The 22,150-nt window shown below is 40.4% G+C and overlaps 2 protein-coding genes across 4 annotated transcripts in view; both read left to right on the top strand.

Moving 5' to 3' along the window:
• LOC123760290 (sodium-coupled monocarboxylate transporter 1) overlaps positions 1–9,993 on the top strand; it is a 107,943-nt gene extending 97,950 nt beyond the window's left edge. For both annotated transcript variants that reach the window (XM_045745831.2, XM_045745833.2), the window contains 3 exons: positions 2,229–2,494; positions 5,821–5,915; positions 6,605–9,993. In XM_045745831.2, coding sequence (XP_045601787.1) covers positions 2,229–2,494; positions 5,821–5,915; positions 6,605–6,840 — 597 coding nt within the window. In that variant the 3' untranslated portion in view covers positions 6,841–9,993. The remainder of the gene's footprint in view (positions 1–2,228; positions 2,495–5,820; positions 5,916–6,604) is intronic.
• A 1,440-nt stretch (positions 9,994–11,433) lies between these two features.
• Positions 11,434–19,656, top strand: LOC123760289 (uncharacterized). 2 transcript variants are annotated; one of them, XM_069338361.1, is made up of 5 exons: positions 11,436–11,583; positions 13,451–13,617; positions 13,990–14,239; positions 15,482–15,634; positions 18,383–19,656. In XM_069338361.1, the coding sequence occupies exons 3-5, from the start codon at positions 14,183–14,185 to the stop codon at positions 18,809–18,811; spliced, it is 639 nt and encodes a 212-aa protein (XP_069194462.1). In that variant the 5' UTR covers positions 11,436–11,583; positions 13,451–13,617; positions 13,990–14,182; the 3' UTR covers positions 18,812–19,656. The 2 variants fall into 2 exon arrangements, with proteins under 2 accessions (XP_069194463.1, XP_069194462.1); XM_069338362.1 differs by lacking the exon at positions 13,451–13,617 and having other exon boundaries at positions 11,434–11,583.
• Positions 19,657–22,150: the final 2,494 nt, after the last annotated feature.

Raw genomic sequence — 22,150 nt, 5'->3', positions numbered from 1 at the left:
AGGTTATCTCGTAGTATCTTGTTGCCCTCATTCTTAATCCTTCTCATAATTTTAGCACTATACACTGGGAGATCGTCTACTTATATCAGACATTGGATAGGTCCGAGTACAGAACCCTGTGGGAATCCACTTGTGAAACCGCCCTTCTGAGGTCTCACACCTCACCGTAACTCTGTTTTCTGTTTCTTAGGTACTCCCTTATTCACTGGAACACTTTACCTGCTACTCCTGCCTGTTTCTCCAAATTATGCAATATTCTCTTGTGGGGTACTGCATGAAAAACGTTCTGAGAATCCAAGAAAAAGCAGTCTGCCCACTCTTCTCTTTCTTGCTTAATGTTTGTCACTTGGTCATAGAATTCTATTAAACCTGCGTGGCATGATTTACCTTTCCTGAACCCATATTGGTGGTGTTACAAAGTCCCTTCTCTCCAAATGTGCTACAAGCTTTTTTTTCTCGCGATCTTCTCCATCACCTTGCATGTACACAAGGTGAGAGATACCATCACCTTTTGGTACCCATGGTGAGAATATATAAGTTCCAAAAACCTTAGTCATGTCCAGTTCTAGCAGATACCTCCTAACTTCATCTCTTGGTAATTTCAAAATCTTCCAAGGGCTGCTTGGTTTAGCGCCACCTCTCTTCGTTCAGGAATTTCCTCTTGCTCTACTGTGAAGACCTCTTGTTATCACTAGTTGAGTTCTTCACACACCTTATCAGTGTACCCATTCTCTCCATTTCTCAGTTTCGTCACCTGTTCTTTCATTGTTGTTTTCCTCTCGATGTGACTGTAGACAGGTTTTCGTTTGGTCTTGGCTTGATTTGATCTTGGCTTTGACTTGATCTCGAGCATGTCATTTTCATACTGTCTGCTTCCCTTCTCACACTGAGGTACTCATTTCTGGCCGTCTGATATCTCCCTCTGCTCTCTGGTGTTCTATTATTTCCGTGGTTTCTCCATGCTCCTGTACTTAGTTGCCTTGCTTCCTTACATACATGTGTGAACCATGAATTTTCCTTCTGCTTTTCATTTTTTTTTTGCTGGAATAAACTTGTCTTCTGTCTCCTGACACTTCTGGGTGATGTACTCTTATCATGTCTTGTCTCTAGTTCTGTTTTCCATAGTATTCTTATTAGGAATTTTTTCATCCCATCATAGTTCCCCTCAGGTATATCTGCCCTATGCTTTTTAGCCCTTTCCTTGGGTAGGATATTCCTATTTCCATCAGATACTCAAATATCAGTACACTCATTCCCGTGGGGGGTTCTAATTTAACTTCCCTATGTCTGACTCGTTCAGGGTAAATATCAGAGTAAGTCTGGCTGGTTCGTCATTTCCTCTCATTCTTGTGGGTCCCTTGACAGGTTGACTTTGAAAATTCTATGTTGCCACATTTAGTATTTTAGCTTTCCGTGTGCCTGTACCTCCATGTTGTTCAATGTTCTCTCAGTCTATCTTTCCATGGTTGAAGTTACCCATTATTACCAGTCTGAATTTCATCCTGCAAGCAACAGAAGCTTTTCTCTCTATTACATTAATCGTTGCCATGTTGTTTCTATCATACTTCTCTGTCTTGATCTTTTGTCATTTAAAGGAGGGAAGGGGGCTATATATTACTACTAATATTATCTTTGGTATTCCCATTGTCATAATGTCTGTTATGTAATCTATGAACCCTACACAGCCTAGGATGACCACCTCTTCGAAACTCGAATCCTTCTTTATCAGGATAGTCACTCCTCCTCTTCCCTCCCTCTCTTTCCTTACTACACAGTAGTCCTGCAGAAACACTGCATTGGTTACTATTCTTGATAGTTTTATTTCTGTGAGTGCTATTACATCTGGGTTTTCTTTTTGTGGCCTTCCCCAAATTCACTTGTTTTATTTGTAATCCCATCTATGTTTGTGAACAATACTATGAAACTCACTTTCTTCTCTCCCTCTTGCTGGCTGTTCCACTGATGTAAGAAGTTATTATGTGGGATGGGTTTCATGGATGGAGTTGTTGTGCTGTGAGATTAATTAATATGGGCTCACAGGGTGCTGGGATGCATGCATGGTGTGCCACGGGAAGGGTGGGCAGGGAGGAGGGAAGGGGAAGGGAGGGAGGGTGTGGGGGGCGTGTTTACAGATAGAGAAGCCATAGACAATACAGATAACATGTATGTTGCTATACCCTCTGCCTCCATGTGTAGCATGATGTACTAATTACAAACCATTTTTTCAGGGAGCCTCTGCAGGTTTTGCCGTATCCATCTTTCTCAGCGTCTGGATTGCCATTGGCCAGCTCACTCAGCCCAAGACGGACTTCTTGCCACTGTCTCGAGCCGGGTGTCCAGTAGCCAACACGACGGTGGCCCTTCCGTTCAACCTCACCACCACCACTACCTCCACCACTCCCATTACCATTACCACCCCCGCTGGTCCTTCACTCATGAGCACCTTGGCGCTAAACTCAACCCTGGCACCAGAGTCAATCCAGCCATCTGACACGTACGTATGTTCTCCGTCGTCGGTGGCATATTTCCGGAACCCGAAAAGCCTTAGTATACAGTACGGGAGAAAATGGTTTGGAGACATTAGTTCAGTGGATGCGTGTACGAAATATAAATGTTTGGAGACATTAGTCCAGTGGATGCGTGTACGAAATATAAATGTTTGGAGACATTAGTCCAGTGGATGCGTGTACGAAATATAAATGTTTGGAGACATTAGTTCAGTGGATGCGTGTACGAAATATAAATGTTTGGAGACATTAGTCCAGTGGATGCGTGTACGAAATATAAATGTTTGGAAACATTAGTCCAGTGGATGCATATACGGGAACACTTTTACAGAGAACTCGATATATAACGATATAGAACTCGATAGAGAACCAGCCTCCATATATAGGTGATGCTTGAGGGAGATGCAGTACTTGAAATGTGATAAAATAAAGACGGGAAGACTGATGCTGAGAGTGATTAAGACGTCAGCACACGAGACTCAGACGGCAGGAGGCACGACTCAAGATGAGAACACTGAGAATATGATCCCGGGAAGGTCTCGATATGTGGGGAAAGCAAAGATATAATAATTAATAATTTAATTATGTATTAAATTAATAATTTAGTATGTTGTGGTGGGAAATAAAAGCTGGCATGTGATAAGGGAAGAAGGAAGGATATAGGAGGACAAAATTTAATGGTATAATTAGGGAAAGTAAGAATATAATGATATAATATTGAAAATATTATAGCATCATATCATTATATAATAATAATAATAATAATTCGTTTTGTCAGGGGTCAGGAAGCCAGGTTAGACATACAGTATATGTTAGGCTTATACCGAGGATAAGGTATAGCAATGATATATCATGGGAATAGTAATGATATATCATGGGAAAAATGGCTATAATTTCAGAAACGTATAATAATTTAACATGAAAATGTTGGTAGTATATAATATGGAATGTTAGAACATAATCTGGGAGTAGAAAGGACGTAGTATGTGAAAAAAGATACAATAAGAGAAAATAACGCTATAGTGTGCGAAAAGTAAAAAATAGTAAAATAATCAAATCATGGAAAAAGGTTTGTAGTAAAACGGGAAAAAGTAATGATATAATAGAGGAAACAGCAAGGAAATATGGGGGAAGATAAATATATGGATAAGTAAGGATATACCGTAGGAAAGATGAGACAGTGAAAAAAGGCAATAAAGTCATACTATAAGAAGATGCGAGAAACGAGATAATATGGAAGAGAAGATGGCATGAGAGAATAAGTAATAATATAATATGGGAGGAGTAAGAGAGAGAGAGAGGTGACGAGAAGACGATTAACTAAGTGGTGTCGTGCATCTTATTAGCCAGCAAAGCTATCCCCAGGCCATCCTTATAGCCATCCTCCAGGTTTCCTAGGGTCATCCTTGAGCCATACTTGGGCCATCTTCGGACCATCCTCGACCTTGTCCGGGCCATCCCCAGAGCCACATGCTATTGTTTTTGTTATTCGGTGAAAAAAATAAAAAAAAACAAATATCTGTACCAATTAATATTATTAATGGTATGGTTTAGTGCATAGTTAGCCCTAGGTTAGGTTAGGTTAGGTTAGGTTAGGTTAGGTTAAGTTAGGTTAAGTTAGGTTAGGTTAGGTTAGGTGTTTTTGGTTACATTGGCAAATGAGTAACTATTAAAGAGTGTGCCAGGTCAGTAACACGGGATGCGAGTCTCACCTTGAACTAACAGCTTAAAACGTTTATCAGTTGAGAGTCAGTTTGCAGGTTCTGTGCTCAAGATATCTGCCGGAAATGTATAACTAGATTAATTTTTTAACCTAGATATACATTATACAAAGCCACAATCTTTGGTAAGGTTGTGGCTACAATAATGAAGATCTCTGAAGTCCTGTTTTGTAATATGAAGATGGATTGCATGAAGTAGAAAGTTTATGCAGTTTTGAACTCAATATTGCATGGATTACTCAGTTGACCGTAACGAAGGTCATAGATTTAATAGAGCTTAAGCTCCTGGGCGCCTTTCTATGGCGATAATTGTTTTGGTTCATTATTTTAGGTAAGCTTTTCAAGTACTAAAAGGAATAAGAACTGAAGTCTTCTGACTTTTGTTAGCAGACTTTCCTTCCCGCAGTTAATCTTAAGCCTTAGTCATCTGTTTCCCCCTCCCAAGTACAGACTATTCATTACTTTACAACCAGGTCCGCAGTTACTGCTGGATGAAAAGGAGCGAACAGTGGAGAAACTGTGATTAAAAGTCCCGTTTAACCCAAGACTTGAATTTGGGTTGTTCTCCCTTGCCGGGTGAGCGAGTGAGGCCGCTGACCACTTCATCACGTCTCCAGTAATTTTTCAAGAACAGAATAAAAAAACCACATGATTACTATCTTATGATTTGTTATGAAAGTCAAAACATAAATGAACTATTCAAGAGATCTTGGGTTCTTGCGGCTTCCTGTGGTCCCAGAGGCTCGGCTATATTAGTATTGGAGATCTTACGTAGTGAAGAGACACTGTGAGCGAAATTGTGTTTGTACTTAGGATGTAAATGTTGGTAACTGTGTGTGTGTGTGTGTGTGTGTATTCACCTAGTTGTATTCACCAAGTTGTGCTTGTGGGGGTTGAGCTCTGCTCTTTCAGCCTGCCTCTCAACTGTCAATCAATCAACTGTTACTACCTACTAACTATTTTTTTTCACACAAACACACACCCACTCCCAGGAAGCAGCCCGTAGCAGCTGTCTAACTCCCAGGTACCTATTTACTGCTAGGTAACAGGGGCATCAGGGTGAAGGGAACTCTACCCATTTGTTTTTCCGCCGGCTGCCAGATCGAACCCCGGTTCCTAGGTCCACGAGTCTAGTGCGCTGTCAACTCAGCCAGCCAGCCCCCCAAAGTGTGTGTGTTGTGTGACAGTATAAACTGTAATATGGTGAGAAGAACGGTAGAACTCAAAGTGGAAAAAAGAAGAGATGATAAAAGAGAGAATGGTTGAAAGGGACGATAGCAAAGAGCAGAAAATATGACAATTATTTGTAAGTGAAAGGAATATTATCATACCATATAATGTTCTTAAGCTAGAAAAACTTAGTATGACGACTCTATACTTAAATATGCTAACCCTTAGACTGCTCAAATCGTCATATGCGATTTTTCCCATTTGTTAAAAAAAATTCATTTTCAGCTCGTGGTTGTGCTTACAACTTTGTTATTGAGCAGTTGTAATGCCCCACATTGACTGGCATAGCAGCAGGTGCTGGATAGCTCTCTGCCTTGATTATTACTGATGGTTTAACTGTGTGGTGTTGATGCTTGTTGCAGGGCTCACCCGCTCTACGGGCTCTCTTACTGCCTCAACTCCCTGTGGGGGACGCTCCTGTGTATCATCGTGGCCCTCATCGTCACTGCTGTTACTGGTACGTCTGCTCCAGCCTTCCCACTCCTTCTTCACTACCTTCACTCTCACCGCTATATGTCTTCAGTCACTCTTACTGATATACGTATTTAGTCACTCTTACTGATATATGTCTTCAGTCACTCTTACTGCTATACGTCTTTAGTCACTTGTACTGCTTCTTCTTCAGTAACTGCTACTCCTTCTTCAGTCGCTGCTACTCCTATTTCTTTAGCCACTGCTACTCCTACTTCTTCAGTCACTGCTGCTCCCAATACCTGAGTGACTGCACTACTTCCAGACCATGACCTTGTAACACACTCTACAAGGTCTTCCCAGCCCACCACGCTGCTCCTTGCTCTAGCGCATCTTCCCTTACGTTAACTCGCTCCATACACTCTATACACTTCTCCCAGAAGTGAAACATTCTTCATGCATCCTGCACCATCTTCCCTAGACTTTGTAGGTTTCTTTTTGCATTCACCTTGAGTCTCCCCCCCCCCCTTTACCCAGATCATAACATGCCTACTTGCCCACTAGACCGGTTTCTCATACTCTCACCTGCCTTCTCACGTCATATTAATACCAGCAGCAATATTATAAATGCTTATATTCCTTTGAATAATAATAAGAAAAATAATTCATAATGATTGTTGTAATTTTAGATTTTTAATATGTATGGCGTCTGACTTGTAATGTACCCCCTGGCAGGCTTCAACAAGCCCACTGACGTGGAGGAGAAGCTGATCGCCCCGCAGTCGTGGGTCTTGTTCCAGAGATCGCTTATTCTCCAGGGCAAGGAGTTCTTCTGCAAGACTATCCTTCGTAGGTCATCCCACATCAAGGAGGAAAATGATGCGGACATTGAAGTTAAGGATCCTCTACACAATTCCATGGAATCCAAGGGAGCCAGAGAGGTCGACGTCGAGAGCAGAGGAGCCGTATGAAGGGAATATTTCCGGAAAGCGAAAGGCTGTCTGGATGCACATTACTATCGAGTATTGGTGATCTTTAATCTTAAATTCCAGATGCCGTCTAAAAATATATATTTGCTATTCAAAGGTACCCCTGAATGTACATTCTGTCACAATAATGTTTAGTTATTGTTTTAAGTTAAGCATGCCGGCGAAGGCAGCCATCACCTCGGATGTGTTCGTGAAAATCAATAATGAAACGACTTTTCTGAAAAAGAGGAAGTGGTGTTTCCAGCGGAAGGAAAAATGTCTTCAGATAAATAAAACTCCACACGGAGATTACAAGAACGTGGCGTATATATGAAAAAATATTGAGGTCATTGAATGGGATCGAATCGTGGGGAGTCCAGGAACGTGGATTCAATCCCATTATACAGTTTCAATATTTTATCAGAACTGCGAATGTCATGCCACTCTATGACAATGAGTGGCAACCAATGCGCTCACGGCACCAAGAAAAATGTCTTTAAAATGAGTCACAAGCGTCTTACACAGCACTATGCCTCTGACTACCTAAGCAAGCAGTCATGACTCCAAAGACATCCGGTTGACAGAGAAGTGTTGTGGTGCTGAAGATACAGTGTTGATCTGTATGTTGGACGACACCCACTGGAATCAAATACCTCTCAGAGGATTATATCCAAACTGTAGAGTTTCCAATTATTATCTTGACTTTGTGTATGATACTTCTTTATTCATTTTCTGATAGTCTAGATATTATTAGCTTTTATTATTTATTTTAGACAAAATATTATCTCAATTGTTTCATGTATTCAGTTGTCTGTCTCTGCTGTACGACCAATTATGTTGATAACACAAAAGTGAAAGCTTTTGTATCATATCATCGTGTAAGTGAGGCTGCATCTACTTAAGAATTACATATGTACTAGGAAAGAGTATGGAAAGTTACTTATTTTTCTTGCTATTCTGTTTATTTGAAAACATTTCGAGTCACTCTGGAAATGTTAGGACCTTCTCGCCCATAAGATTACTGGGGTTGTAATTTGCTGCTGCCCACTGTGTAGTGGGGAAGGCAGGGGAGGGGAGGAAGCCTGCCACTGTGTAGTGGTGGATGGCGGGGGGGAAATAGCCATTTTGTGGACTCGACCGCTTTTTGCAGGTCGCCGTTCGATCCCAGATGGTCCAGTTGGATGGGCACCGTTCCTTCACTCCTTTCTCATATCCCAGCTCTTATCCTATCCTCATATCTCAGCTCTTATCCTGTCCTCATACTCCAGCTCTTATCCTGTCCTCATATCCCAGCTCTTATCCTATCCTTATATCTCAGCTCTTATCCTGTCCTTATAGTCCAGCTCTTATCCTGTCCTTATATCCCAGCTCTTATCCTGTCCTCATATCTCAGCTCTTATACTGTCCTCATAGTCCAGCTCTTTTCCTGTCCTCATATCCCAGCTCTTATCCTGTCCTCACATTCCCATTATCTATCCTGTCTTCATATCCCAACTCTTATCCTGTCCTCATATCCAAGCTCCTATCCCATCTTCATATCCCAGCTCCTATCCTGTCTTCATACCCCAGCACCTATCCTGTCCTCACATTCCTAGCACCTATCCAGTCCTCTTATCTCTTTCAAGTGATATATAGTCATACTGAATTAGCGCTTTTTCCTTATAATTTTCCAAACCTGTTTGTAGTAACTTTTAAAATGAGAAACTTGTATAATACTGCTTGACCACACGTTATAATTTTCACTGCAACATTTTCATTAAAAGATTATTCCCCTAAAATATACAAATCTCAGTGAAATAAAAAAAATTGATATATCTACGATTGAATGTGGAGTTAGATGCCATTCTTTGGTTTCATTATTTGTTCCTACAGATCAACTCTCTCGCATTTTTGTTTTCTCCTTTTTTGTTAGGAAATCTCTCTCATGTCCACAACGCAATTCCTAAAGAGGCTGCTTAATGTCCATCCTACAAAAAAATAGGTTAGGAATTTACATTTTTATGTCGTGAGGTTTGGATGCGTTTGTACAAGAATGAGTACCATTCACGAGCAAGCTTCACACTGCTTGCTAATGAGTGAGCAAGTACCATTCATGAAGCAAGCAGTGGTGATTGGGGATGTGCCCCATTCCCAATCACCACTGTTTTCCCAACTCATGGAAACTGGCATACATTAGACCCGTCGCAAAACAAGTAATACTTTCTTCCGTCAAACGGGAGGTCTCATAGTCCTCCCGTTTGGCGGGAAGGATTGTGGCTCATGACTCCTCGGCTCATTACTGCTTCTGAAAGCATGTGTCCCATCGCACGTCAGTAACTATCGCTGGGAAACATGTTACACACTCACACATACTGTAGGAATGCTTCCTCATTTTGGCTTTTAAAATATTGGGACTCGAATCTCGTGTGCTATAGAGGTTTGTGTTAGATATTTCTGAATCATGAGAAAGAATAGTAAATGTCGCACAGTGGACTGGATAAATGTACAAGTCCTCGTGTACTATGGAGGTACTTCACCTGTTACACAGTGGTACGCATACCAGTCCTTGTGTACTCTGGAGGTACTTCACCAATTATACAGTGGTACTAATACCAGTCCTTGTGTACTCTGAGGTACTTTACCAATTATACATTGGTACGAGTACCAGTCCTCGTGTACTCAGAAGGTATTTCACCAGTTATACAGTCATATTCTGCCTCACCATCATATTCTAGCACCATATACCTGAACAAAGCCAGTAACAGAAGCCAGCCTCATGTCTGACTCTCTATCATTCCTTGTAAATACTTAGAACATTAATAAGTAGCACAATTAACCTACACTATGAAACGAATTACACAATTTGTATCAAATTATTCAATTATCATTGAATAATTATAACTGAATCATTTTTGCTAATGATTCTTAATCTGTTTTTACATGTTTAGTCAATGTTGATATCAGATAGAAGAATCTTACATTCAATATTAAACTCTATTGCGTGTATTTGTATTATATTTTTATATGGAAAGTACTGTACTTATGTATTTAGTTCGGTTAATATAATATTTGCTGAGTCTTTTGAAGAAATCTCAGAACGCTATGCAAAGTGTTGTACTTACCTCTCTGCTCTGGTGTACAGAGACTATGTGTACATTATATGTATATTGAATCATTTCTGGCTTTTTATTTTCCCCTGGAATATGTGGCACTAATACAGAGGAGATTTAGTGGTGTATGGTATACAGCATACACTATACAACACATTAAGGTGAGGGTGTATGATATACACTATATTATACAATTGTATATCATGCAGTGTATGATATGCACTATATCATTCAATACTTTCTAGGGTGACACAAAATCTAAACAGATGTTTTATAAATTAAATCATATCAGATCTGCAGATATATCTTTAATTTGAACTGCCCATCAAAAGAACAATATTTTTTCACTGCACAGTAGGAATAATTGGGTTTGAAACCATTACAATTTGTTTCAAGTAACAAAAATACTCAGTAATACACTGAAGTGTATGATGTATGTGGGTTAGGAATAAAACATTTTTGCAAACTTATTGACAAGGAATGTTTGTAAAAGTTTTGAATGAAACTGTTCAGAATACCACCCACAACAGTTCAGTAACTCCCGGGTACCCATAATTACCACTTGAGATATCCGGAGAAAACAAAAAAAATTATATATATATATATATATATATATATATATATATATATATATATATATATATATATATATATATATATATATATATATTATATATATATATATTATATATATATATATTATATATATATATATATATATATATAATATATATATATATATTATATATATTATATATTATATATATATAATATATAATATATATATGTGTATTAGGTGAAAGGAAACGTGCCCAACCCTTTCTGTTCCGCCTGGAGATCATCGATTGTGACTAGAGAACGTAGCCACTGCACTACACATCGAATAAAACCTTTCCTAAAGCAGCATACAAGTGGTACGGATTACTGTGTAACAATAGACGTGAGATCACTTATAATTGTTTCAAGTGTAGTAAGACATACTTATGAAAGTAGTTTGGTTGGATATAAATAGGAGCTGCCTCGAATGGGGGTAATAGGCCGTCTGTAATGTCCCTAAAACTGCACTTGGTTGCTTTATCTATTTTATGGAGAATGGGAAGTGAACGTGAGCGGCGTCCTAAGGGGGTATGGACGATAAATAGAAAGAAGGGAGATCACGAGTACTGAAGAGGGCGAAATATAAGATAAGATAAATAAGGGGAGGAGGAGGAGGAAAATATAGACAAGAGGAATAAGAATAGGAGGGAAGGACAGAGGGGCGGTACGGGTGCGTGCTGGTGCATGAGACAGGCTTGCATGCCGGGACCCTATTGCCAGATGTGTATCACTTGAGCAACTATCTCCAACTGTCTATTGAACACTTACACACACACACACACACAACCTATCTATCACCCTAATATCTCTGAAACAAAATTCAAATGCATATACGAATTCAAATCCGTAATTTAACCACCAGAAATTTCACCAATCTGGGGGGCACACTCTTTTATCATTAATCTCAGTATCAGCTGTTATCTGTGACATCACCTCCTCCTTCCCTCCATTGTTGGTGCCGGTGACTAGTACAGCAACACCTCTACCTTCCACCCGAGGCTCTAGACGCCCTCCGCGCCCCCGGGACCCTCTGCTCCCTGCCTTAAACTGTCGTAGTCTTGTGAGTACTGCTTCGCACGTCTATTAATTAACACTATTGACGCTCATATTGACTGGACGTCAGAGTCTGAAGCCTCAGCTTGGTGGGTGGGAGGCTCATACCCTCCTGAGGTGCATAGTACCCATTGGCAGCCGAGTTGTTTACATATCGTTTGTTTTGTTCCCCTTGTTTACATATTGTTTGTTTTGATTCCCAAGACACAGACTGGCAGCCTAGTTGTTTACATGACATTTGTTTTGATTCCCTTGTTTATATGTCATTTGTTTTGTTTCCCAAGACATGGACTGGCAGCCTAGTTGTTCACATCTGTCTTATTCGCTTTGAGTCCCAAGACATAGACTTTTTTATTATTATTATTTTCTATCACAGACGTGGCCACACATTTACAATGCTAACCAGCAAATGTACATTTTCTTCTATCCTCCGTGGACAGGGTTAGAGAGCTGTTAAACATATAGTTCAGTGATTTATCGAACAATCAAGCACATAAATAGATTGGGGAAAATGGGGAGGACGTGTGTGGGGAAAAGACCGATACGGGTGTTTTGGGAAGACCCAGAACAAATCTAGAACTCCAAGATGGCATCCAAGTTCTTATTTGGTAGCGCTAAACACCCTCTAGGGATTAGGGTGTGCGCATGCGCTGCCTCCCACAACAGTGTGTAAACAATATATCAGGCCTAAGATAGCACATATTAGGGCTAGGATTGCTTGGACAGGTTAGGTTAAGTTCTTTAGTTATATTTTCAGATGGCTGGAATGGTATTTGTGCTAATTCGTTCACACAAAACGGAACATTTTTGGGTCCACGAATACATATTCGTGAACCACGAATACATATTCGTGGACCCAAATATTCGTGAAACGCTTGACCAAATAATTTTAGGATAAGCTGATAAAAATCACGTGACCGCGTTTCGTCAGTGGAGTAGATCTATTCATATTCTTTCCTGTGACTTACAATACCATGTTATACATGATACAGAAATTACGTGAATTATAATAATATTATATTATTATAATTGATAATAACTATATATTAAATGTCTGAAATATATATAAAATATACAGGAGAAAATTTGTCTTTGCAGTGACAAATTTTATACCCCAGTCACATCTCAATAGCAATATTTCCCAAATAACATCGAGTTTTCAGGTTCTTGGAAGACACATTCGAAGGTATTCAGTGTCCTGATTCTCTTTAAACTGGTCATATTTAGAAGAATCTAACATAATCATAAGTTTTGTTTTATCAGTGGGGTCTTCATAAGAAAATGTCTAACAAATTTGTTTTAAGTGTTGTGTGAACATTAAATCAGGCAGTAAATGCTGATACGCAAGGTTGTCCAACATAAAGGGGTTGCTTTCTTAAATATGAACAAGCAGCAATTTATGACTCTGTACCACACATATCTGACCAATTCTGAAATATGCAGAGCCAAAGGGTAATCTATATTTCATCAAACTTAAAATTAAGGTAAATAAAGTCCAGCGGCATACCACCAGGCTTGAGAGGCACAAATTACAAATGAAAAGGGGAATTAATTCTCCAGTACCTGGAAGAGTGAAAAAAAATCCCAGTGAGGACGTGATCAACACATGCAAAATATTCTTTAGAATTAGCAGGGGAAAATATAGCGACATTTTATTTGAACTTTGAGAAACACTAACAAGATGACAGGTAGAAACTAAGTAACTGAATAAGCCATTGTAGTATTAGAAACACCTTCAATGCCAGAGTTGTAAAAAGAGTATTAGGATCAAGGGAGTGAAACGGTGGATGCAGACTCCATGCACGGATTCAAATGTAAATGTCAACAAGCCCAAAGTGTTCGGGAACTTATTTTTTTTATTATTAATATATTAGGTACATCTGGATTTGTGCAGCTACCCTAGACTATATGAAGGGGAGTACAGTGTGTCAAAAAGCTAGCTACATGATGCTCAAAGTGTGTTCGGGAACTTATACACCAGCCGAATGAAAGTAGAAAAGTGGGACACTAGAGCTGAAACTCAGCCCCAACTCATAATTAGGTAAGTATACTCATATTAATTACTACCCCTGGAGTTCACGTGCATCCACTCGCACTTGAATTGCCTTTGATCACATTGCATCAATTTGCTTTCATATTCAGCGTTCAATTACTTTTCCATTAAATTAATAATAATAATAATAATAATATTTTATTTACAAGAAGGTATAATGTGTTGGTAAGATTACATTTAAAGTGATATTTTTGCATTCTTGCAAAACCACTAACACGCATAGCGTTTCGGACAGAAAATAAAAAAATATGAGTCGCTTTAAATATAACCCTGAAGAGGCATCCTTGAATTTTGAATGCCACGTCAAAACTTTGTCACTGAAATACATTCATTACATTTAAAATCACAATTTAATTTCAGGGCCAGTGTTTAGTGATCCCCCAGGCCGTGTGGTGGGGTATATCTCCCGCTAAGGTGGTTGGCTTGGTAGCCTCGCCCAGACCATCAGGGATCCAGCGTGACACCTTCCTTATCAAGAGGTAGATCAAGGCTGGGATTAAGTATTCTGTCAACACTTGCCTCATACCGCTGATCCCCACCACAAAGCACTACAATGGTAGACATCAACAGCCTCAGACAGCCCACCATCCTGCTCAAGGTGGTCGAGATAGTAAGTATTGTCTGTCTGTTTTTTTTTCAGGGATATTCCTGCGCAGGCCCTAAGCCTCTGGCTGGCCCACTAAGTGTAACTTATTTCTTTTTTTTCTGTTTTACTTAGGCGGGGTATTAGTATTTATGACTCGTATGGTCGCTTCAGTAAGATTTTGCTTAATGTGCTTAACAACGTTTGCTCTCTTGAATCTTAGTTGAAATCTTATTGGGTTTATAATTGTGCACTGTTATATAATGTTCCTGTGGTCTATCGGGTATTATTCCACAGTGCTGATAAATCCTCTCATCTTCTGGTCTGTCGGTTCGTATTTGTGCTTCAGATTTTTTTATATATGTATTTATATATAATATTTGTAATGGGTATTTGTTTTAAATATTTATGTTTGATTCCTGTTATTATCATCTGTGACTGATGCTTATTAATGATATTTTTATTTTATGATTGAATCTTCTCTTTGGCTTAAATAATTTTTTAGATAAATTGCTAACCATCATATCGTGGATAATAACATTTCTTTCACCTAGACAATTGGAGCCTCGGACCGCTAATCACATAGACAGTATAGCAAGCGGCTCTACCTACTTACTGAGCCACCAACACCCCTTCATAGGGAAGGACTCCAGAGGCTCCTATCTGCCACACAACTGAAACCTAAGACCTTCCCCGTAGGGTGCCACTTTGGCATGAAGGTGTTAGGTGATCCACGTCCTAGAAATGATTACGACCACACACACCCAGGAAGCAGCCCGTAGCAGCTCTCTTTAACTCCCAGATGCATATTTACTGCTAGGTTAACAGGGGCATCAGGGTGAAAGAAACTGCGTATTTATTTCTGCCTCTGCAGGGAATCTAACCTGGGCCCTTAGGACTACGACACCCCCCCTCCCACCCCGAGCGCTGTCCACTCAGCCACAAGGCCCCAAGTGATCGGCTGCTGGAGGTTCCTAGTGTCCAAGTGAAAGAAATTATTGTATGAATTTAAGATCAATATTAGTTTTGATAATGCTTAACAGTTATGATAAATATTTATATTTTTACTGTGGAACGTCTCCCTCGATGACCACGTGAGTGACCGTGCCTGTGTAAGTGACCATGTGAGTGGCCTTACGAGTGACCGTGCCTGTGTAAGTGACCACGTGAGTGACCTTACGAGTGACCGTGCCTGTGTAAGTGACCATGTGAGTGACCTTACGAGTGACCGTGCCTGTGTAAGTGACCATGTGAGTGACCATGTTGCAGGTGCTGCTGATCATCATCATAGCAACATTCTTCAGCCTACTGAAAGGGTGGGGCCTGTACGCGTGCAGCATCATCCTGGGGTCCTTCATCAACACCATCGCCCTGCTGGCGGTCTACCTCATGGGGTATACAGAGATCCAGCGGACCCCCTTGGTACGTGCTAGACACACGAAGGGGGGGAGAGAGAGAGAGAGAGAGAGAGAGAGAGAGAGAGAGAGAGAGAGAGAGAGAGAGAGAGAGAGAGAGAGAGAGAGAGAGAGAGAGAGAGAGAGAGAGAGAGAGAGAGATAGAGAGAGGGAGAGAGAGAGAGAGAGAGAGAGAGAGAGAGAGAGAGAGAGAGAGAGAGAGAGAGAGAGAGAGAGAGAGAGAGAGAGAGAGAGAGAGAGAGAGAGAGAGAGAGAGAGAGAGAGAGACAAAGAGAGAGAGAGAGAGAGAGAGAGAGAGAGAGAGAGAGAGAGAGAGAGAGAGAGAGAGAGAGAGAGAGAGAGAGAGAGAGAGAGAGAGAGAGACAGAGAGAGAAAGAGAGAGAGAGAGAGAGAGAGAGAGAGAGAGAGAGAGAGAGAGAGAGAGAGAGAGAGAGAGAGAGAGAGAGAGAGAGAGAGAGAGAGAGAGAGAGAGACAGAGAGACAGAGAGACAGAGAGAGAGAGAGAGAGAGAGAGAGAGAGAGAGAGAGAGAGAGAGCTGTTAGCTCTTGGACCCCGCCTTTCTAGCGGTCGGTTGCCTAATGTACTGACTCTTTTCCCTCTATCATACCTACTGCATTTATTTCTCTCTTGCACACACACACTCACACACGGGGGCCTGGTAGCCTGGTGGATAGCACGCTGGTGCCTACCTTTGTTCACTCTGCCGCAAGGAGGGGAAGGACTGAGGGAATTATCGGGGAAAGAGGAAGAGGGAAGATGATAAGGAAATCCCACCCCCTTCTTATCTTTTATCATTAGCTTATGCTATCTTTGCTTTTATCCTCACTTGTTTTCCCTTGGTTTGTGTGTGTTTTATTTTCGTTAACCTCTTTGTTTTCTATATATTCGTTCTTATTTTAAACCTAGCAGTTAATTATGGCATATTTTACAGATATGATAAACAGTTATGATAAATAAATATCTGGCATTGACTCCGTAGTTCAGCTCCTCTATGGCGCGCCCCACACTGGTGTTTGTCTACAGCGAAGCATGGGGGGGCAGGTGAGGGCGTGTAGTGCGAATGTGGGGCTTTTCTTTTGTTTTTTTGCAGGGATATTCCTGCGCGGGCCCTAAGCCTTTGGTTGGTCCTGTAAGTGTTTACTTGTTCCTTGTGTCTGTTTTACTTAGGCGGAATATGAGTATGTATGACTCGTATGTTCGCTTCAGGAAGATTATGCCCAATGTGTTTAACAACTTCTTTCGCTCTCTTGATGATTGCTTTGATTGATGAAGATTAAGTCGCCCAAGAGGTGGCACGGGCATGAATATCCCGTAAGTGGTAGATTTTTGGGGAATGAAGGATATACTGCGCGCTGTGCTCACATTTAAATCGTCAGTCCTTACTATGTGGCTGCTATCGCGGGGGGGAAGGATACTGCTTGACAGTGTTTATGAGGGTGTTCAGCTGCTGGACACTTATCATTACCAGAAGAGTGGCAATGTTGATGGCTTCAGGGTGGTGACTGCAAGATTCAGCGACTCTTAAAGCTCTTCCAAGGTCCTTGGTTGCTCCACATTCCAGGAGATAGTGAAGTAATGGCTTTTCTGTGATTGGCAGAAGATGCATTCCCACTCTCTAGGTTCACTAATCTCCCAGTTACATCTATAACCTAGACGAAGTATATATAACCGAACTGTTATTTCCCTGTAGCGAGTAGATTATCCAATAATATACTCGCTCCAAATGCATTGTTAATATTCCTGTCAACCTTTGGAGATGAATGAGGTGAGGCGTTGCCCGGGCAATACGGTGAGGAGTTGCCCGGGCATATAAGCAGCAGGATAGCAAACATTAACCAGAGTCTACTTTCAAGTGTGGTCTAGTGCAGACACTTGCGAGATACTGTACCGACGCTCAGTGCGCTCAACTCACACCAAAGTATCACCTGTGTACTTCTGTATATTCGACCAAATATATATATAGTGTCTGTGTTTATTTGTCACCATACTTTACGTAACAATAGAACCGTTACATCCCTGTGGATTCCTTTCGGGACATTTAACCTGTCTAACTTGGTGGTCTGAAGATACCCTATTGCAGAGGGCGGCTCTCTTGAATCTTAGTTGAAATCTAATTGTGTTTGTAACTGTTCACTGTGTTAGATAATGTTCCAGTATTCTGTCGGGCACTTCTCCACAGTGTTGACATTTCCTCTCATCTTCTGGAACCTGTAAGCCTAAATGTGGTGCTGAATGTGTGTGGTACAGGTGTGGGGTGCAGGTGTAGTGTACATGTGTGTGGTTCAGGTGTGGTGTCCAAGAAGGTGTGATATACAGGAAGTGTGTGGTGCAGGTGTGACGTACAAAATGTGTGGTGCAGGTGTGGGGTACAAGATGTGTCGTGCAGGTGTGGCGTACAAGATGTGTGGTACAGGTGTGGCGTACAAGATGTGTGGTGCAGGTGTGGTGTACAAGATGTGTGGTGCAGGTGTGGCGTACAAAATGTGTGATGCAGGTGTGGCGTACAAGATGTGTGGTGCAGGTATGGTGTACAACATGTGTGGTGCAGGTGTGGCGTACAAGATGTGTGGTACAGGTGTGGCGTACAAGAGATGTGGTGCAGGTGTGGCGTACAAGAGATGTGGTGCAGGTGTGGCGTACAAGAGATGTGGTGCAGGTGTGGTGTACAGGTGTGTGGTGCAGATGTGGAGTGGAGGAGATGTGTGTGTGTGAGAGAGAGAGACAGGTGTATAATTCTATCTCTGACCCATACAGGAGGCTGCTCTCTACGCATACTATGGCTTGGGGCTCTTTATCTCCTCCATCCTGCTAATGTCCACATCGTCTCCTGCCTGGATTGCGAGCGGCGTATTCTGCCTCTTCCTCACGGTCGTCTACGGCCTTGACGCGTACTTCTCTATCGTAGGCATGAGAAGTCGGCCCGTGCCCTTTCTTCCAAATATTACGCCCCCCGTGGAGGTTGGCGCCGCTGCGCCCTCAAGTATCGCTATTCCGGAAACACTGAACCCCGCCGTCTTGCCTGCTTATCATCCGGAGCCCACAATCACGCAGGCCGCAGCATACCACTCGAATCCTTTTGGAGTGAACTCTGTGGATACGAACCGACCTGAATTGGCCCCCTCCTCCTTCATCGAGAATAACCCGGGCTATCAACCTGATACACTTGGCGGGCCCCGTCCGTAACATCTGGAATGTTCTCTACATCTGTAATGTAATGAGACTTTTTTTTGTTACTATATCCATTAATTAGAAGAAGAAACGTTGATAAGAATCAAGTGAGAGTGTTTGTTTACTTTTCCCACTGAAATACGATTGTATTTTGTTTGTACGTCCTTCTCGCCAGCTTTCCACCTCATCAGCAACTTACTGGTGGCCGCCCACCTCATCAGCAACTTACTGGTGGCCGCCCACCTCATCAGCAACTTACTGGTGGCCGCCCACCTCATCAGCAACTTACTGGTGGCCGCCTACCTCATCACCAACTTACTGGTGGCCGCCCACCTCATCACCAACTGAAAGCAACTCATCACCCCGAAACGCTGTGCGTACTAGTGGCTTTAGGTATTGTATGTACTAGCTCTATCCTGAAATCTAACATTATGTTTGTAACTCATCTTCAAGGTATGTACCTTTACCTGAATAAAAAATCTAATCTAATCTAAAAACTTACTGGTGGCCGCCCACCTCCAAGTTCACCTGGTGTGGGAATCTTGATGGCTTGACCTATACATTGTGTGGACAAAGAAAGGGACACCCGCTACAGCACTGCATTTTATATAGAATTAAAAAAATTGTCATTTAGAAGTAAGTCTAAACTAATATTGCATGTTAATGATAAGCTTTAATGTTAATATTGTATTCTAAATTTTGCTAGAAATTATCTACTTGCAATTATCTGTTAGATTAAGGACCGAAACGCTATATGCGTGTAGGCTTTATAAGAATGTACAAACATTAATGCTATGTACTCTCATAAACCCAATGTACCTTCTTGTATGTATATAAATAAATAAATAAGAGACTTGAAACCCACGCAGTACATCATCTTTTTCGTTAAGTAGATAAAGGAAATATGTTTTAATTCTTTTTTGCTGTGTAGCCTAAACTCTGTATCACACTATAAGCGAACTGAAATATTTTTAATAAGTGTTGCAGTTTTTTTCACAGGTGGGTAGAGGAGCAGATGTCTTTTGACTCCTGTTAGCAGGCTGAGAACGTTACCTTACCATAGGTCATGGTAAACCTCACCGTACTAGTTTTCCCTGGAACACGACCCCCCAGTCGGTTAATATCCGGTTGTTCAATTACAGCTGGATGAACTGCGGCGAACAGTTACAGATTGGAAACTAGTTAATCCTCCTTGATCAGGATTCGAACCGAGACCAAATCACTGGGAAGGCCCTGGGCAAGTGTGTTTCCACAACGCTACCAGAGACTGCCCATAACCGAAGGGTCCCGTGGCAGGACAAGACGTTCGGGCAAGTTTCCTTTCACCTGATGCAATTTCTTCACTTAGTAATAAATAGTTACCAGGGAGTTAGGTCAGTGTTGTGGAATTGTATCGTGGGATGGGCCAGTTGGCCTAGCGTGGACCTCGATAAGCTCGTCAAGCTTCCTGACCCCGTCAGTGGGAAACCAAAGCATATTTAATGTCACGAATATGAGCAATAATGCCGCAATTACCTGAAATATGCAGTATTACTTCGTTGTTCTTATTAGATGCAATGTTTTTATTATCAACACTGTCAATATATATATATATATATATATATATATATATATATATATATATATATATATATATATATATATATATATATATATATATATATATATATATATATGTCGTACCTAGTAGCCAGAACGCACTTCTCAGCCTACTATTCAAGGCCCGATTTGCCTAATAAGCCAAGTTTTCCTGAATTAATATATTTTCTCTAATTTTTTTCTTATCAAATGATAAAGCTACCCATTTCATAACGTATGAGGTCAATTTTTTTTTATTGGAGTTAAAATTAACGTAGATATATGACCGAACCTAACCAACCCTACCTAACCTAACCTAACCTATCTTTATAGGTTAGGTTAGGTTAGGTAGCCGAAAAAGTTAGGTTAGGTTAGGTTAGGTAGGTTAGGTAGTCGAAAAACAACTAATTCATGAAAACTTGGCTTATTAGGCAAATTGGGCCTTGCATAGTAGGCATAGAAGTGCGTTCTGGCTACTAGGTACGACATATATATATATATATATATATATATATATATATATATATATATATATATATATATATATGTCGTACCTAGTAGCCAGAACGCACTTCTCAGCCTACTATGCAAGGCCCGATTTGCCTAATTAGCCAAGTTTTCAGGAATTAATTGTTTTTCCACTACCTAACCTACCTAACCTAACCTAACCTAACTTTTTGGGCTACCTAACCAAACCTAACCTATAAAGATAGGTTAGTTTAGGTTAGGTAGGGTTGGTTAGGTTTGGTCATATATCTGCGTTAATTTTAACTCCAATAAAAAAAATTGACCTCATACATAATGAAATGGGTAGCTTTATCATTTCATAAGAAAAAAATTAGAGAAAATATATTAATTCAGGAAAACTTGGCTTATTAGGCAAATCGGGCCTTGCATAGTAGGCTGAGAAGTGCGTTCTGGCTACTAGGTACGACATATATATATATATATATATATATATATATATGTCGTACCTAGTAGCCAGAACTCACTTCTCAGCCTACTATGCAAGGCCCGATTTGCCTAATAAGCCAAGTTTTCATGAATTAATGTTTTTTCGTCTACCTAACCTACCTAACCTAACCTAACCTAGCTTTTTTTGGCTACCTAACCTAACCTTACCTATATATATAGGTTAGGTTAGGTTAGGTAGGGTTGGTTAGGTTCGGTCATATATCTACGTTAATTTTAACTACAATAAAAAAAATTGACCTCATACATAGTGAAAAGGGTAGCTTTATCATTTCATAAGAAAAAAATTATAGTAAATATATTAATTCAGGAAAACTTGGCTTATTAGGCAAATCGGGCCTTGAATAGTAGGCTGAGAAGTGAGTTCTGGCTACTAGGTACGACATATATATATATATATATATATATATATATATATATATATATATATATATATATATATATATATATATATATATATATATATATATATATATATATATATATGTCGTACCTAGTAGCCAGAACGCACTTCTCGGCCTACTATGCAAGGCCCGATTTGCCTAATAAGCCAAGTTTTCCTGAAATAATATATTTTCTCTAATGTTTTTCTTATGAAATGATAAAGTTACCCATTTCATTATGTATGAAGTCAATTTTATTTTATTGGATTTAAAATTAACGTAGATATATGACCGAACCTAACCAACCCTACCTAACCTAACCTAACCTATCTTTATAGGTTAGGTTAGGTTAGGTAGCCAAAAAAGTTAGGTTAGGTTAGGTTAGGTAGGTTAGGTAGTCGAAAAACAATTAATTCATGAA

This window comes from Procambarus clarkii, chromosome 39 (genome assembly GCF_040958095.1).
Source record: "Procambarus clarkii isolate CNS0578487 chromosome 39, FALCON_Pclarkii_2.0, whole genome shotgun sequence".
Lineage (NCBI taxonomy): Eukaryota > Metazoa > Arthropoda > Malacostraca > Decapoda > Cambaridae > Procambarus > Procambarus clarkii.
This window is presented reverse-complemented; position numbering and strand designations above follow the sequence as displayed.